The sequence below is a fragment of the Erinaceus europaeus genome, chromosome 4, assembly GCF_950295315.1.
Source record: "Erinaceus europaeus chromosome 4, mEriEur2.1, whole genome shotgun sequence".
In the NCBI taxonomy this organism is placed as follows: Eukaryota; Metazoa; Chordata; class Mammalia; order Eulipotyphla; family Erinaceidae; genus Erinaceus; species Erinaceus europaeus.
In genome coordinates this window covers 87,999,407-88,018,948 of record NC_080165.1, presented here as the reverse complement: position 1 = coordinate 88,018,948, position 19,542 = coordinate 87,999,407, and the positions used below count along the sequence as shown (strand labels likewise).

The following is a 19,542-nucleotide window of genomic DNA, read 5'->3' as shown; positions in this document are numbered from 1 at the left end:
ATCTATCTCGGGAACAACAAAAAGTCCCCTTTGTGGGCCCCCAATAGGACCTTGTCCACAACTTGGATCAACAAAGGTAGAGAATGTTCCATCCTCCAAAAGCAGGAAGGACAACATACTCTATGCTACACCTGAGGAAGATGGGTCTTGATATTGCGACAGCTTGGAATGTTCCTACTCATGACCACAGAATGTGAGCTCAGATCTAGAGGGATGCAGAGGTCACATAGGCTCCTAAGCTGAATATAGGCCCCAGACCAAATCAAATTGATGGGGTTTACAGTCAACAATATTTATACACCTTCTCCATATTAGGGAAATACTCTCTTCCCTGATCCAGCTTTCTGGTCCCTTTCCCAGCTATGACATCACCTCCCCAGACAATAACTTGGATCCACCTGTATATCAGATTTCAGGCTCAGAGAAAAAAAAAAAAAACAGTACAGCTACAGGCCCAGACTTCCCTGGACAATCAGTCTCACCAGTGTGTCCTGGAGCTCTGCTTACCCAAAGACCTACCCTACTAGAGAAAGAGAGAGGCAGGCTGGGAGTATGGATCGGCCAGTCAATGCCCATGTTCATCAGGGAAGCAATTACAGAAGCCAGACCTTCCACCTTCTGCATTCCCCAATGACTTTGGGTCCATACTCCCAGAGGGTTAAATAATAGGAAAACTATCAGGGGAGGGGAGGGGATATGGAGATCTGGTGGTGGGAATTGTGTGGAGTTGTATCCCTCTTATCCTATGGTTTTGTTAATGTCTCCTTTTTTAAATAAATAAAAAAAAAGAAAAGACGGTGGCAACAAGTGTTGGTGAGTATGCAGATAAAAAGGAACCCTTCTACACTGCTGGTGAAAATGCAAATCAATTCAACCCCTATGGAAAAGTCTGGAGACTTCTCAGAACACTGCAAATGGACCTACCCTATGACCTGGCAATTCTGATCCTTGGGATATATCTAAAGGAAAGAAACACACCTATCCAAAGTGATAAGTCACAGCTATGGTCAGAGTCACTTCATATTCCAAGACATCATCCTATACATCTATGTAAGAAAAATGATAAAACTTGGCAATGTATGTTGACTGTACAATACTTTGCACATGTTCCAACAATTCTTTCTAAATATAATACTAAGAGTGAAAAAAGGGGGAACCTGGATCACATATATGGCCACTGCAGACACACTACCCAGTTAGCTATCTCTCCAGTCCAAAACTAGTTATCTAATGAAAAAGCCATATCTTCTATTGACTGCAAAATATGTGGTCTGTCTCATTTTACCCTCATAGTATGGTAATTAAGAGAACTGTCATCCTCATTGACTAGAATTGGAAGATGCAGTATGAATAGCTTTTGAAAAAATATATTTCAAATCATACATTTAGCAAATTTTAGACTGAAGACTTGAATCTGGGTTTGTGATAAAAATTTAGCCTCTTTCCACAATGCTATATGTTCATCAGTCTACTCTGTTGTCTGTATTTACTCAAAGCTTAGTTTTATTTTTAAACTTCATATTTTGATATGTTTATGTAAAGGAACAAGACTATTGGAAAGGTGCCAGGGTTGCAGTGTCCAGTAGAGTGCACACATTACCATGCTCAAGACTAGAGCATGGCCCCTTCAATCTCCCCCTCACTGAAGATGGGGGGGGCAGAGCTGGGGGGGTTGGTCATAAGCAGTGAAGCAGTGTTGTAACTCACTCTCTCTATCTCTGTCTGTCTTTCTTACTTCCCCAGTCCCTGACAATTTCACTCTGTATTAAAAAAAAAAAAGAAAGAAAGAAGGAAAGATGGAAGGAAAGAAGGAAGGAAGGTAGGAAGGTAGGAAGGAAGGAAGGGAGGGAGGAAGAGAGGAAAAGGAAAGGAGAGGAGAGGGGAGGGAAGGGGAAGGGTGGAGAGGAGAGGGGAGAGAAGGGGAAGGATGGAGAGGAGAGGGGAGAGAAGGGGAAGGGGAGGGGAGAAGAGGGCAGAGGGGAAGGGAGAGGAGGGAAGGAGAGGAGAGGAGAGGAGAGGAGAGGAGAGGAGAGGAGAGGAGAGGAGAGGAGAGGAGAGGAGAGGAGAGGAGAGGAGAGGAGAGGAGAGGAGAGGAGAGGAGAGGAGAGGAAAGGAAAGGAAAGGAAAGGAAAGGAAAGGAAAGGAAAGGAAAGGAAAGGAAAGGAAAGGAAAGGAAAGGAAAGGAAAGGAAAGGAAAAAAGGAGAAAAAAAAGAGGTCTAGGAGCAGTGGGTTCTTTATACAGTTGTTGATCACCAGTGATAACACTAGTGACAATAAAAAAGACAACTAGAAACTCCATATTTATTTTATATTTGATAATACAGAGAGAAATTTATAGGGGTGGAGGAGATAGAAGAAAGAGACACCTGCAACATTGTTTCACAGATAGAGAAGCTTACCCCCTGCAAGTGGGAGCCTAGCACTTGAACCCGGGTCCTTCATATGGTAATGTGTGTGCTTAACCAGGTGCACCATCAGCCAGCCCTTGAAAATTCATATTTGTAAGGTCTTAATATCTTGAATTGTAATATGCCCTAAAGTTACTTATGAATAAAAACAAGGTAGCACTAATTAATCAGGTATATCTTAAATGGTGGAATGTAACAATTTTATATCTCATACTTAATTCTGAGAATAAAGTTATTTTTTATTTTTATTAGTTATTTAATAATCAAGATTGTGAGATAAGAGAGATAGAATAAAGTTAATTTTAAATAACTCTGCTGCATAGCAGATAAGGAGAGAACAATTAATTCCCTTCTAATTTCATGACATATATCTCAAATGAGATGGAAAACATTGACTAATAGCTTCAATTATTTCTGATTTTCAATAGTCTACCAATCTCCAAATTTATTTTCTTTTATCATCTTTGACTTTTACTCAAAAAGTTTACTTCTTACTCTACCATCAATTCAGTTAACAGACATAAAAGGGAAAATTAAATGTTAATATTTGCTATGTGCTTCCCATTTGTCAACAATTCTCATTTGTGGTATATTGTCACACCTAAATTATTCAGTGTTTCCTAAGTTTTACAGTTACATATTACTTCCAAACTTCAATAATTTATAAAAACAATGATTTATATTGCATTATGTGGAATGCAAAAATGTGTGAACTACTAAGCTCTTGCTCTTTTATACCCAGGCCAAGATTTAGTCACCATTTGGAGCATTCCATTCTCATGGTAGAGACAAAGAATAAATAATGTAATCACTCTTTAACTTCTACTTAAAATAGCATATGTTGGGGGCCAGGATGTGGCCAATCCAATTGAGCACACACACTGCCATGCACAAGGATCCAGGTAAGAAACTTAATTAGTGGTGAAGCAGTCTACAGGTATCAGTCGCTCTTTTTATCTCCCTATATTCCCCTTCCCCTCTGAATTTCTCTCTATCCTATCAAATAAAAAGAAAAAAGGAAGGAAGGAAGGAAGGAAGGAAGGAAGGAAGGAAGGAAGGAAGGAAGGAAGGAAGGGAGGGAGGAAAGAAGGGAGGAAGGGAAAAAGAAGGAATAGAGGGAGGAAGGGAAGGAAGGATGGAAGGCAGGAAGGAAGGGAGGGAGGGAGGAAGGAAGGAAGGAAGGAAGAAAAAAGGGGAATGATGGAAGGGGAGGGAAAGAAAGAAGGAAGGAAGGAAGGAAGGAAGGAAGGAAGGAAGGAAGGGAAGGGAAGGGAAGGGAAGGGAAGGGAAGGGAAGGGAAGGGAAGGGAAGGGAAGGGAAGGGAAGGGAAGGGAAGGGGAGGGGAGGGGAGGGGAGGGAAGGGAAGGGAAGGGAAGGGAAGGGAAGGGAAGGGAAGGGAAGGGAAGGGAAGGGAATGAAGGGGAAGGGAAGGGAAGGGAAGGGAAGGGAAGGGAAGGGAAGGGAAGGGAAGGGAAGGGAAGGGAAGGGAAGGGAAGGGAAGGGAAGGGGAAGGGAAGGGAATGAAGGGGAAGGGAAGGGAAGGGAAGGGAAGGGAAGGGAAGGGAAGGGAAGGGAAGGGAAGGGAAGGGAGAGAAGGGAAGGGAAGGGAGAGAAGGGAAGGGAAGGGAAGGGAAGGGAAGGGAAGGGAAGGGAAGGGAAGGGAAGGGAAGGGAAGGGAAGGGGAGGGGAGGGGAGGGGAGGGGAGGGGAGGGGAGGGGAGGGGAGGGAAGGGAAGGGAAGGGAAGGGAAGGGAAGGGAAGGGAAGGGAAGGGAAGGGAAGGGAAGGGAAGGGAAGGGAAGGGAAGGGAGAGAAGGAAGGGAAGGAAGGGAAAGAAGGGAAGGAAGGGGAAAGGAGAGGAGAGGAGAGGAGAGGAGAGGAGACGAGAGGAGACGAGAGGAGACGAGAGGAGACGAGAGGAGACGAGAGGAGAGGAAAGGAAAAGAGAGAGGAGAGGAGAGGAAGGAGAAGGAGAAGGAAGGGAGGGAGGGAGGGAAGGGAAAAAAGGAAGGGAGGGAGGAAGGGGAAGGAAGGAAAGGAAAGGAAAGGAAAGGAAAGGAAAGGAGGAAGGGAGGGAGGAAGGGAAGGAAGGAAGGAAGGAAGGAAGGAAGGAAAGGAGGAAAGAAGGAAGGAAGGGAGGCAAGAGAAGGAAGGGAGGGAGGAATTAAAAAAAGAAGGGAGGGAGGAAGCAAGGAAGGAAGGAAAGAAGGAAGGAAGGAAGGAAGGAAGGAAGGAAGGAAGGGGAAGCATGGAAGAGGAGGGAAAGAAGGAAGGAAGGAAGGGAGGGAGGGAGGGAGGGAGGGAGGGAGGGAGGGAGGGAAAAGAAGGAAGGGAGGAAGTGGAAGGAAGGAAGGAAAGGAAAGGAAAGGAAAGAGAAGGGAGGGAGGAGAAAGAAGGAATGGAGGGAGGAAGCGAAGGAAGGAAGGAAGGAAGGAAGGATGGGAGGGAGGGAGGGAGGGAGGAAGGGAGGGGAGGGATGGAAGGTGAGGGGAAAAAGGAAGGAAGGAAGGAAGGAAGGAAGGGAGGGAGGGAGGGAGGGAGGAAGGGAGGAAGGAAGGGAGGGAGGGAGGGGAAAGAAGGGAGGGAGGAAGGGGTAGGAAGGAAAGGAAAGGAAAGGAAAGGAAAGGGAGGGGAGGGGAGGGGAGGGGAGGGGAGGGGAGGGGAGGGAAGGGAAGGGAAGGAAAGGAAAGGAAAGGAAAGGAAAGGAAAGGAAAGGAAAGGAAAGGAAAGGAAAGGAAAGGAGGAAGGGAGGGAGGAAGGGAAGGAAGGAAGGAAGGAAGGAAGGAAAGAAGGAAGGGAGGAAAGAAGGAAGGAAGGGAGGCAAGAGAAGGAAGGGAGGGAGGAATTAAAAAGGAAGGGAGGGAGGAAGCAAGGAAGGAAGGAAAGAAGGAAGGAAGGAAGGAAGGAAGGAAGGAAGGAAGGAAGGGGAAGCATGGAAGAGGAGGGAAAGAAGGAAGGAAGGAAGGAAGGAAGGAAGGAAGGAAGGAAGGAAGGGAGGGAGGGAAAAGAAGGAAGGGAGGAAGTGGAAGGAAGGAAAGGAAAGGAAAGGAAAGGAAAGGAAAGGAAAGGAAAGGAAAGGAAAGGAAAGAGAAAGAAGGGAGGGAGGAGAAAGAAGGAATGGAGGGAGGAAGCGAAGGAAGGAAAGAAGGATGGGAGGGAGGAAGGGAGGGGAGGGATGGAAGGTGAGGGGAAAAAGGAAGGAAGGAAGGGAGGGAGGGAGGGAGGAAGGGAGGGAGGGAGGGGAAAGAAGGGAGGGAGGAAGGGGTAGGAAGGAAAGGAAAGGAAAGGAAAGGAAAGGAAAGGAAAGGAAAGGAAAGGAAAGGAAAGGAAAGGAAAGGAAAGGAAAGGAAAGGAAAGGAAAGGAAAGGAAAGGAAAGGAAGGCAAATGAAGGGAGGGAGGGGAAAGAAGGAAGGGAAGGAGGAAGGAGAAGGAAGGCAGGAAGGAAGGGAAAGGAAGGAAGGAAGGAAGAGAGGAAAAAAGGAAAAGAAAAGAAGGTGGAAGGGGAAAAATGATCACTGAGAGTGGAGGATTAGTCTTTCAGGTACCGAATTCCAATAATAACCCTCACGGCAATAAAAATAAACTAACTAGCATATACTATTGATGCTCACTTTTTTGACCAATTTATTTTCAGGCCAAAGTCTAGATGTAAGAAATTGAAATCATAGATAGTAAACTTTCTCCTTTCACTGAAAGTTGGCACTTTAAACATCATATGCTTTCCACTAAAAGTCTAATTTATGTATTTGTAATCGTATTCCCCTTCTATAAACCAGCATCTAGCAGCTATTTTCAGTTTTTATCTTCTCATGCCCAAATTGCTTTATAGCTTCCCGGTTTTCTCTTCAAATTGATCTATTCACCATGACTCATTTCCTAACTTTACCTTGATCATGTTAACATTTATGTGCAAGTGACATCCATTGGGCTTCTATGTTTCTGCTTTCATCCTTCACAATCCTACTTCATGTGATTTTGAAATACATCCACAATGAAAATCAATCTTATTTCCCACCACTCCTCAAATGTTTACCTTTCTTCCCAGTGATTTTCGTTAATTCCTGCCTTGCTTCATTTACAGTATTCCCTTCATCTTTAAGATTAAGAACCTCATGGAAGAACTTCATCTTTAAGATCAAGAACTTCATGGAAGCAAGGCATTGTATTCTTCCACTAAGATATCACTACATTGATTGCCACAGTGATACCTTTGCTTTGTTTGACTGAAATGTCTTACTTGAGTACAAATAAGGTGGTTTGTGCTACATGTTCCTTTGAACATTTGTAATTGACAAGTTTAAGTATAAATTATCCATGAACTCCTCTTACCACTGGATGGGCCCCCTAAGTAGAGTGCTGTTCTAAGTCTTCCATGTCCTACGAGGACTAGTCAGGAATTTGAAGAACAGCAGCAGCTTATTTGGCAGAACCTCTCTAAGGAGCAATAGAAGTAGCTTTTGTGAGATCAGGAATCTTTCAAAACATAGTGTGAAAAATATGCTTGACTCCTAGGGATAAAGAAGAAGAAGATGATAAAGAAAAGTTGTTATGTCAGGTGCTTTTTAGTATGGGTTTTTTAAAAAAGGAAATTAGTGCCTTCGTTTATAGAAACAAAATATTTTCAGTATACTGTTTTCTGATTTTCTGTTTAGCAAAGTAAATGAACATTTCATGACTGTCAGAACTTTATTTTCTATTAAACACACTTATCTATATTTTCCAAGGTCATGTTTATGGATTTACAGATAGATCCCATAGTAGTAATAGTAAAATAATCTTCTCTCATACAGTAAAACTCCTGAGAACACTTGTAGCAAAAAATATTTATATTTTGTTTTGTCTAGTCATGAATGTTCTAAAGTATTTTAGTTATGGTATATATTATATGCCTAATACATAAACGTACTGTACAAATAATATTTCCCAGAAAACAGCTTAGAGTTCTAACAAACTCAAGTTTGCAGTGCCCACTTGAAGTCAGGTTTCTGAAAGAGAGAATAGAGGGATTTAGTCTGATAACTATGATTTAAAAGATCTTACTGAAGGATAGGGGAGAAGGGACATAGGGATGGAGGGAAAGAACCACTAATTTTTTCAATATTTATTTATTTATTTATTTATTCCCTGTTCTTACCCTTGTTTTCTTGTAGTTATTATTGTTGTTGTTACTGATGTCATCGTTGTTAGGACAGAGAGAAATGGAGAGAGAAGGGTAAGACAAAAAGGGGGAGAGAAAGATAGATACCTGCAGACCTGCTTCATCCCTTGTGAAGCGACTCCCCTGCAGGTGGAGAGCTGGAGGCCCAAACTGGGATCCTTACGCTGGTTCTTGCACTTTGTAACACCTGCACTCAACCTGCTGCACTACCGCCTGACTCCCAGAACCACTATTTATTATTATTACTATTTTTTAAATAATATTTTTAAAAGGAGACATTAACAAAACCATAGAAGAAGAGTGGTACAACTCCACATGATTCCCACCACCAGAACTCTGTATCTCATCCCCTCCCCTGATAGTTTTCCTATTCTTTATCCCTCTGGGAGCATGGACCCAAGGTCACTGTGGGTTGCAGAAGGTGGAAGGTCTGGCTTCTGTAATTGCTTCCCAGCTGAACATGGGCATTGACTGGGTGATCCATACTCCCAGCCTGCCTCTCTGTGTTTGTTTATTCTACAGAGATAGAAAAACAGTGAGAAATTGGACAGAGAAATTGATAGGGAAAGGGGAAGTAGAGAGTGAGGGAGACCGAGAGACAACTACTATAGTGCTTCACTGCTTAACTGCTCGTGAAGCTTCAGGCTGCAAGTGGAGGCCAGGAATTTGAACCCAGTTCTTCATTATTTGTAATAAGTGTGCTCTAACAGATGTGTCACTGGCTGACCACTAGTTTTATTTTTTATCCTCTTAAAACCTTACAAACAGGTATATCTAGACTCAACTAACAAATAAGAAAAGCAGAGATCAAGGAAATCATCAAAATTATTTTTTCATAGATATCTTAATCCACTGACAAAACCTTTTACTCTTTGGTCATTAGTAAACAAATTAAAATGATAAAATTAATTGCCAAGTAAAATAGACTATTAGCATCTTTTTTTGTTGCTCAGGTAACTATATGTATTGTAATATGGCAGTTAATCATTAATTTAAATTATAATGAATGGTAGTAATATCTGAGGAAGTGTTAAAATCCTAGGCTAGTGTATACTAATGATAAGAAAAGGGGTCGGGCAGTGCTGGTTGAGTGCACATGTTACAATGTGCCAAGGATACAGGTTTGGGCCCCAGGTCCCCACATGCAGGAAGAAAGCTTTGTGAGTGGTGAAGCACTGTTGCAGGTGTCTCTCTTTCTCTCTCCCGCTCTATCATTCCTTTCCTTCTTGATTTCTGGCTGTCTCTATTCAATTAATAAACAAAGATAATATAAAAATTAAAAGAAAAAGATAAAAAAGAAATAACATATGTCATTACAAAGTGACATATTTACTATTTCAAATGAAAACATGGATAATATATGCTTTTTTGATCATTAGTAATATATGTAGAACTCTGGATAATATATGCAGACATAACATGGTGATAGCTATATTGATATAAATTAGATAACAGAGCTTTTTCTCAAGAAGCTGTTATCTAAGGAGAAGTATCAATGTATGTGTCATACTTTATCTTCATCTATCTCTCTAATATTTACAAATTTATGTATTATAAATTAATTCTGTAATTATTCTTCATTTTACTTTTATTTAAAAAATTGCTTTGCCTTTCCCCGCCTTTTGTTGCCCTTGTTTTATTGTTGTTGTTATTATTGTTGTTGTTGATGATGATGTCATCTTTGTTGGACAGGACTGAGAGAAGTGGAGAGAGGAAAGAAGAGGGGGAGAGAAAGATAGACATCTGCTTCACCGCCTGTGAAGCGACTTCCCTGCAGGTGGGGAGCCAGGGGCTCAAACCAGGATCCTTGAGCCGGTCCTTGTGCTTAACCCACTGCGCTACTTCCCGACCACCTTTCAAAATATTTTTAAATATTTATTTGATAAATCAGTAAGTCAGAGAGGGAAGGTTAGTAGGGAGAGAGAAAAATACAACTATAGTATGCTTCACTGCTAGTGAAACTTCCTTTCTGAAAGTGAGGACTGAAGGATTGAACCTGAGTCTTTTCACATTGTAATGTGTACTCAACTAGGTATACCACCACCTGGCCCCAATTAGTCTTCATTTTAAAACTCTATAGCTGACAGAAAATTCTGAATTACCTCTTTTCCATATGATTATAAAGTTTCTCCAAAATGTTTCTCTTTTCTAATATTTCCCTAGCTCTTTTCCCCTGGTGTTTTCAATCTGTCTGGGGGGGAGGGGGTGTATACAATAGTTAAATGAAGTTTTATACATCTATAAGAGAAAAGACTTTAAAGAATCATTTAATTCCAAATTGAGACATCAGAAGGCTATCTGAAATATTAATGGCATTATTGCATGAACCTTATCATAAAAACATTCTGTACATTAAAAAATCTACATATGAAAGCATAAACTCATGACATTGATAATATATAGTGAAAATTATGATGATGATGATGATGATGATGATTTTACATTGGCCTCTCATAACAGTTTCCTGCTGTTCTTATAATTCTTGGGAAAATTATTCTTTGATTTTGGGGAACATTTTCTTCCATTAAACTCATTCCAGATATAAGCAGTTTTTACATAGTACAGTTACAGTATATTTTCATCTAAGACTCAGATTAGATTGAAATAGACATAGATTACAGTAGTCACAGAAACAACTAAGTATGATTTTAAAGTTACCACTATTTTGTGTATGGTCTTTACTTGATAAATACCCTGAAAAGCTTACGTAGGTTCCTAACTTAACACTTAACGTACTTAATAGCAAAAAATAAAGTTAATACTTATATTATAATGTAAAATAACCACCTTAGAAAATTGCATCATTAGCTTTAACAATGTTCCCTTAAATAGCAAAGTTGATGTGGTTGATTTATTTGACTACATTGAAAATGATGAACATATTTCAGAGGTGTGTGCAAGTTGGATTATCCTACAGTCATATGGGAAGCATTTCAGATGCTTTAGAGATTGTATTTCACCTCTCTCATTATGAATTTTAGCCAACTTATAAAAATAAGAGTGTTAAAATTTAAGATGGAGGCTGGCAGTGACTCACTTAATGAAGTACAGGTATTAGAACCAGGGTTCAAGCCCCTGGCCCCTACCTGCAGAGGGAAACCTAAACATACAGGTGATAGAATATTGGTTTAAAATCATTGTCTTATAAAACAATAATGCTATATTGATAACTATGAAACTCATATAGTTAACAGAGATAGCATAATTTGCATATCAATTGCTATTTCAGTTTTATTTTTTTATGGAAACCAACAAGGAAAATAATAGAATAGCTGGTGTATTCCAGTAGTGTATTTGAGACTCACCATAATCACCAAATATGTCCTCTATATGGATAAAAATTCATTTAGCCAGGAGTCAGGTGGAAGTGCAGCGGGTTGAGCTCACATAAGCGCAAAGCACAAAGACCAGCCTAAGGATCCCAGTTCGAGCCCCCAGCTCCCTGCCTTCAGGGGAGTCCCTTCACAGGCGGTACAGCAGGTCTTCAGGTGTCTGTCTTTCTCTCCCCTTCTCTGTCTTCCCCTCTCTTCATTTCTCTCTGTCCTATCTAACAACAACGACATCAATAACAACAACAACTACAACAAGGGCAATGAAAGGGAAGAAAGAAAGAAAGAAAGAAAGAAAGAAAGAAAGAAAGAGACTTTCTTTTATACACTAATTGAAGCAAACCCATGATATATGCTTCACTCCTTAAAATTAATTGAAATAATTAAAAACTCATTTACAAGTTGGGGATTTGCATATCTTCATAGGAAATCATGATAGTCAAATTAAAATATTAATAGATCAAAGTTGATAAATAGCAACAATCATTTGACTATGCATAAAGAGCATCTTGAATTTTCATTTTTACTAGTACAAAGCATGGTATGGATACTACTTTATTTAAACACCCCCAAAACAGACAATAAATGTTTAACTATGTTGTATAATGCAGTTCAAAACTAGCTGCAACATTCTTTTAAAATACTCACTATATCAACATTTTCCTTCAATGTAGATCCTCCTATTATGTTTTAATTTAAATTGTAGTGCAAGACTTGAAAAATTTGATGTACAGTTTCTGTTTCAAGTATTCTGACATTAAATATTTTCATTATGATTTTTTTTTTTTTACCGAAGTTCTAATCAGCTCTTGGTGGTAGTGCTGGAGATCAAACCTGAGACCTTTCTTTTGCACGTCCTGTGTACTAGTACTCTCCCTTTTCTTCCCAGCTCCGCTATTTATTTTTAAGTCAATATATGTTTTCTGATCACATTTTTTTGTTGCAGTGCATTTTCCTTGTTGTATAAATTACGCAAAGTAGAGCTTCAGTCTCCGTTAGTTTGTAGCCACTGCACAAAGGTTTAGATAGAGAACAATATATCTCCATAACTCATCTGGGAAGAATATTCTTTAAATTTTCTCTTAATGTAAGGGTGAAATTAATCTTGATTCCCCGTCAAATGTACAGGGATTTTACAATGTGGTTCCAAAAAGTATTTAATTCCTCTAGAGGAAGCGTTAAGATAAACAAGTCACTGACAGTGTTTATCTATAAATATAGCAGATGGTGTGGGACTGAGGTTGGTTATTAGCTCTGCTGACTTTAATTTCATGGTTATAAAACACTGTAACCCTCATTGTTTATAAAAGGCGGGAAGAATCGCCAGTGGGCCTCAGTAGCCAAGAAACCCTCTGTTACATTAATCTCTCTAACTGATATTTGTTATCCTCCTAGGGTGCAATATTTAAGATTGTGGAGTGATTGCTAGACACATTAAAAATTTCACTGGGATCATTAGCTAACGTTTCTGTCATTGATCTATTATAACTTTGTTAATGAGTTCCATGTGAGTAATATTTAGTGCATGAGACAATTCTTTCTAAAGTTTGCTAGGTGAATGTTTTATAATTACTTTATACAACTATAGATCTATAACATAACATGATTTGTAAAAGTAATATGCTTTGTTCTTACACAAAGAATTGTGTTATCAACTTCATTACATGTACTTAGGTAGAGAATTTCTTAAATGAAAACTAGCATTATTCAAATAAATAACCAGTGTATATCACATATTTACACTTAGGTCAATAATCTAGATAAAATATTATAAAATGTAATTTTAAATGTTTTAATGTTATAGAATGTATTAAAGCCAAACTATTTATCCTATGTATTTTGAATTGATTTCAATATAAAATTTCATGATACTTTCTCACAAAAAGTCAGTATATTCGAGTTAATTAAAATTAATTTTTCCAAAAAGGAGGGCCACTACCTAAAAACTGTATTATTTAAAACAACTCACTTTTCCAATTCTAACACAATAATGGATAAGAAATATTATCACCACAAAAGTTAAACATTTTACAAGTGCCCTCTATATTACTTTTGCATTTATAAGAAGTTGATGTTTTTCCTAAATTTCCAAAGTTAGACTTCTATAAATTTTTGATATATGTTTAGGGATTTAAAATTTTTGCAAAAGACAACTTAGCTGTTTAAGAGTCAGACACAAATTTTCTAGCAACAAAATACAGACTTCTATAACTTTTAGAAGCTGTTTCTCCTGACCTCATCCTGGGAGATTTGACACTAATCTGAAAGAGTATGTCTTCTGTACTTTCAACTGATGATTTCTAACGTTGACTTCAAGCTTTAGCTTCCAAAGAGTTGACTTCTGAAAAACAGCAGTCCTGTGGATGAAGAAGACCGAATAAAACTCTGGGTAACATATCTCCTCATTGCCTTTCCTGCTTAGAGTCTATTGTCACTACATATCATCAATGATAATATTCAATTATTTGAAATATTCATCTCTTAAAAGCCAAAACCTCTCCTGGCACTTAGACTTCTAATCATCAAAATTCATGAAAACCCATAGTGGAGGACAATAAAGTTTCTCTCAAACTAAGATTTTATCTAATTTTCATTTTTTATTTTTCAAGACTCGGGATTCATCTGTTATCATCATTAAAAAATTAGTTACTTGGCTATCGGCATATTTAATATTCATATTTTATTGAATTGTGTCAAAATTATGCATGACTTGACTTTTCATTTTTTTAACAAAAGTCTACTACCATAAAACTACCAGATAGTTTCACTCATATGAGGAATCTAGAGAGCTGAAATACAAAGCACACAAGCTTGAGGGAAAAAAAATACGGAAGTAAACTAAGGACTTTGTGAGAACTGTGGTAGTTATCGTTGGGTGAGTGAGGACAATGCAGATCTATACCGTGTAGTTTTATAATCTTGGGGCCACTATTAAATCACTCATAATAGTTAAATTCACCCACAATAATGCTATCATTTACTTTTAAGAATCTCATCTTCCTGTTTTCTGAATTATGAGAATTGGAAATGTGTTCAACAATACATAGTCAGAAGATGAGGGTCACAATGTAGTCAGGAGTATCCTTTAAGTGAAACAGAAATAGGTAAAAACAATAGGAAATGAAGGGACTAAAGGGGAGGGGGGAGAATAAAGGAAATAATCAAAGATTTGTGTGGAGGGGTGAACAGAATGATTGGCTTAGGAGTCCTCTGTTACAAGAAGTCATAAGGCTGGGGAAACAACATAATGGTGAGCAAAAAGACTTTCAAGCCTGAGTACCAAAAGTCCCAGCACCACTATTGTTCTAGTTAAGGGGGAAAAAATCATATATATATGGGAGTCGGGCGGTAACTAAGTAGATTAAGCACAAGTGGCACAAAGCACAAGGACCTGTGGAAGGATCCTCCCACCAGCAGGGGAGTCACTTCACAGGTGGTGAAGCAGGTCTGCAGGTGTCTATCTTTCTCTCTCCCTCTCTGTCTACCCCTCCTCTCTCCATTTCTCTCTGTCCTATCCAACAACAACAATATCAATAATAGCTACAACAATAAAAGAAGGACAACAAAAGGGAATAAATAACATATATAGATTAGATATAGATACAAATACAGATATAGATATATATTAGATATTAAAGAACTGAATATCACCAAAAGCACATTAAAAAAGCATTCATTAAAAGGGGGAATATTTACCCATATCACACTGAGTATTATAAAGTGTCCACTTTGTAATTATAGTCTGTATATGTGTACAGTAAACTATCTTATATAATGTATATTTCTAAATATCATTAGAAAAAAATAGTCTTTAGTTTATGAAAACTATGCCTACCTTCATTGAAATAGGCTCTGATTTTGTAAAAATAGTGTTCTAAATCAAATAACTTTCTTATAACGTATTCAGTATTATATGTGCACACATACACACTGAGTAAAGTTAATATATGACTTTATATATTTTAATTTTATTTTCTTTCAGATTATCCTACCCTGTCTAATGTCAAAGATATTATGTTGCATAATGAAAAACATGAAGAGAAAATCAATCGAAGTGAATTTCATTCCCTCTTCAATGGTCAGTTAATCAGTTCTATATAACATTTATTATTATTTATTTTTTAAAGAATACAATAAACTTAAATTTTGTTTGTTTTAGGCGAAGTTATCTATGCAATCATGTGCATGACAGTCACCTGTGGAGTCCTCTTGATTATCCTAAAGTTAAGGTAACTGAATCTTATTCATAATTTTCAGAATTAAAAATATATATATTTGTATGAGGTACATGTAAGTAAACATTTCTTAGCCTGTATATATATATATATATATATATATATATATACAGACACACACAAAGAAAATGTGATCATAGAATAATTTTTTAATACTGCAGTTTTCCAAGTATATATGAATGTTTCTCCCAGTTTAGCTGCTATCATTTTTTTTTTACTTTTTAGCGATTAAGCAGCTTAATTACTATTAGCAATCATTTCCTTTTTTTCCTATAAAATTCACACTGAACTTTGCTACATTACTCATTCAATTCTTGTACTTCATACAGTTTATGTTCACATGAAGATTTACATTTCACTCCTATTTCACATATGTTCTTGAATTTTTTCAATTTCAATATACAGCTAGTAAAAGAGAAATTTAGTAATACCTCACAGAATCACTTTAGAAAGACTAATGATCACTCTTATTTTTATCATTTTATTGGGGTGAAATGGTTTTTGACACACGGGTATAATTTCTCATCTTCCTGTGACAGGTGTCTACCAAGCACTCTCACTCCCCACTTTGGTCATTTTCCATCATTATAAGCCAGAGCCCCAAGACTTAACATTTAATGTTCTCCTTTCAATCTTATTCCCTTGACTGTTTTCACGGTTCTGATGTAGTAGTGCTCTAGCTGACATATAAGACTTAAGCTTAGGGATACATCAGTTTCTAGATTACTAAATGCCTAGGGTTTAACTTGTTTTACTTATTTTTTTCATTTGCAGAGCTAAATTCCTATGCATTTTCTTGCATATCCTAAAAAATAAATACCAGTGATGTTCATTATACAAAATTATAGATTTTTATCACTCATTGCCATAAATATATCTATCACTATATAATAACATGACTATGACATGTAATATGCAATACAAATTATATATATATATATGTATATTAGTAAAGGACCTACAGAGGAGCATATATAATGCATATTTCTCTGCTGACACTCAGAGAGGAAGATTAAGTAAACTACACAAAGCATGTACACATATTATCTTTCTAGAAATCTCAGACATACATGTTTTGACTACCAGACCTCAAAATAACACAATAAAAAGAAGAAGAGGAAGACTTAAGTGGGGAGATATATGGCAGTGCCAACAGTTTGGACACATGATAAGTATATGCTCTTCCTATAGACATTCAAATTTATTTATTTTAAAACACAGTGCCAGCTAAATATGCCAGCTTAAATACTTAATTGCTCACTTTATGTTGTTCATAGATGTCCAAAAATTTAAGTGAAAAGTCATAAAAGAAAATCAATTTTACTACAAGCTAATTGGTATAAACAAGAGTTATGTTCCCAACACATTATTCCTATTCACAAAGCTTCATCGCACATTTTTTTTTCATTTTTTTCTTTATTGGGGGAATTAATGGTTTACAGTTGACAGTAAAATACAGTAGTTTCTACATGTGTAACATTTCTCAGTGTTTCATATAACTGTCTAACTGCCTTCCACCACCACCACCACCACCACTACCACCACAGGTCCCCTTCCGTAATCCTCTGGGACCTGAACACTCCCCACCACCCCAGAGTCTTTTGCTTTGGTGCAATACAATAACTCCAGTCCAAGTTCTGCTTAGTGTTTTCACTTCTGTTCTCATTTTCAAGTTCTAAATAGATACCAAAACACTTCTAATATTCAATAGTAGTGAGTATGCATACACATACTCATTTTCCAAACTGTTTTATTTTAGCTCAGTGTTGTTGCTGGCTTGTTCTGGAAGCTCAGACCAGAGCCATCCCTGGACAAGACACACTAACACTGAATATCACAAGTGTACATTTTTTCACACTGGGACAAGTGACACACAGAAATTAACTTAAGGTACACATCTTAAAGATGTTGGAGGGAACTAGAGTACCTAGAGAAAACTCACCACACAATGGAGAATACAAACTCTACATAAACAGTAAACAGTAATCAAATGAGGACTCTTTTTTTTTCTCATCAGTATTATAACAAAATAGTGAGGTACCAAACTGTTACTTGTTAACTAAGAATAATCTTCTCCAATTCCACCCACTTTTCCCCAAAGGACACAATATCATCTTTTTTTTCCCTGAATAATATTCCACTGAGTATATGTCCCATAACATTTTTATCCAGTCATCTATCAAAGGGCATTTTGGTTGTTTCCAAGTTTTTGCTACTGAGAATAAAGCTGCTATGAACATGGGTATGTATGTATCCCTTTGAATTAGTGTAATTATAACTTTTGGGTATATGCCTACACATGGAATTGCTGAATCATCAGATATGTCCATGTTGCATTTGTTTAAGGTTTCTACATACTGTTTCTGAATAGTGGCTGCACCAATTTGCATTTTGACCAGCAGTGTAGTAGTTTCTCCAGTTCACTCATCATTAGAGAAATGCAAATTAAAATCACATTGAGATTCCTCCTCACACCTGTAATAATGGGCTCCGTCAATATAACAAAAAAAGAGAAGTGTTGGAGAGGATGTGGAGAGAGAAACTCATCATCAGGTTTATTTCTTGCTACACACTTATTGTATACAATTTACATCTTTCAAACAAGTCCAAGGATATTTTACAGGTTATTTTCGTCCCATAGTTTAAAAAAATGTTATTCAAAATTCTCCATTTATCAACTTATTAGATATAATTTCATTGTCTTCTCACCCAAATAGGAAGATATATTACTATATATACTATGTCGATGCATGTGCTGTAAACAAAATTAATGAATTTGGAGGCCAAGCAGGCTGAATTCAGTTGAGTAGACATGTTACCATGTGAAGGGACATGAGTTAAAGCTCCCTCCCAGTCTCCACATGCAGGGAGGAAGCTTTGCAAACAGTGAAGCAGAACTACAGGGGTCTCTTTTTTTCTCTTTTATCTCCCCTTCCCCTTTCAATTTCTCTTTGTCCTAACAAATTAAAAATAACTTAATTAAAAATAACAGATTTACTGTGATATGTATTTTAAATCAAATAATTTATACTATTATTTCACTTTTATTTTCTGCATAATCTAAAATTAGAATCCCTTAATCTGAAAGATTCAAACACACAATTAGGTAAATGACAAAAGTAAAAGATTATCATATCAAGAAAAAAAACTAATAATAAAGTTATGTTATCACAATTGAAGAAAAATAATTCATCCTTAATGAAAGAAGGATGATTGCCATTCTGTTGATAATTAGAGTTAATATTTGTGGTACCTTCAGTAAAGATGTTTTATCATTTGTTTTTATTATACTAAATTAAAAGTCCTCAGTGTCATGTGGTAGTGTACCCAGTATAGTACACAAGTCCCTGGGCTCCGCTGACAGAGTACTAACTTCACAAGCAGAGGAGCAGTGATATAGGTATCTCTCTCTCTCTCTTCTCTACTTCTCCCTCTCTTTCTCCCTCTCTCTCTCTCTCTCTCTCTCTCTCTCTGTCTCCCTCCCTCTCTCTGTTTCAGAAAAAAAATGAAAGACAGGAAAATATGGCCACCAGGTCTAGTAGAATTTTATGTAAGCATTGAGCCAGAAATAACCTGGTAGTAAAAAAAAAAAATACCATTAATTAAGCAATGATGTTTTTGAAAAAAAAGAAAGGTTGCTTTTCTTAATATTTGGAAATCCCAGTTAAGTGGACGCTGCTTCTCCAAAGCACCAAAGAACATTCTGTTTTTGTGACTTTACAGTTAGAAACTGCTATTTCACGTCTTCATGCTCAGAAACCATCCTATAATATGTAAATAAATACATTAGAAAAAATCTTAAAATGACATATTTCTAACTTTTAATTTTACTTTTTTATGTAGAATGTCTAAAATATCAAGTCAAACAAGAGATCGCTCACCAGTTCAGATACCCAGAGGATTTCAGATTCGAGTCACAGATTATTAACAATAATTACTTTTCTAGACAATCAACAGAATTTCTAATCTTTCATCAATGAGTATAATGTTACAATGGATTTTAGGGTGATATTGGATCACAAAATATAATAATGTAAAGTAACATAGCATGATGTAAAATTTATTTTTCTTATTAAAATATACATTGTTATCATTTGTTACAATGATATAGAATTCAAGTCTATCTTGAAAAGAAATGGGTTATCTTAAGTCACAATCTGTATAATATACTTCTTGATAAATTTGTATTCATATAATACTAATTAGTTATATCATGAAATGACATATTAATGTTAGGAAGGGTTCATTGTATCAAGTTCTAATTAACTTGGCAAAGAAAATGCTAATAAAATATCCAGTATGTTTATTGTTTATCTATTTAAAAGTCACTGGATAAGTCATAAGCATTGACTTATACGTTCTATATATTTTTGTTAGATGAATAATGTCAGATTATTACAAAAAATACCTTT

At 37.0% G+C, this 19,542-nt stretch overlaps 1 protein-coding gene across 1 annotated transcript in view; it reads left to right on the top strand.

Annotated features, from left to right (window-relative positions):
- Positions 1 to 19,158, top strand: part of GFRAL (GDNF family receptor alpha like) — a 78,553-nt gene extending 59,395 nt beyond the window's left edge. Inside the window, exons 7-9 of the mRNA XM_007516522.2 lie at positions 14,878 to 14,973; positions 15,055 to 15,124; positions 18,974 to 19,158. Of these exons, the coding sequence (XP_007516584.1) occupies positions 14,878 to 14,973; positions 15,055 to 15,124; positions 18,974 to 19,058 (251 nt within the window). The 3' untranslated portion in view covers positions 19,059 to 19,158. The remainder of the gene's footprint in view (positions 1 to 14,877; positions 14,974 to 15,054; positions 15,125 to 18,973) is intronic.
- The last annotated feature ends 384 nt before the right edge of the window (positions 19,159 to 19,542 follow it).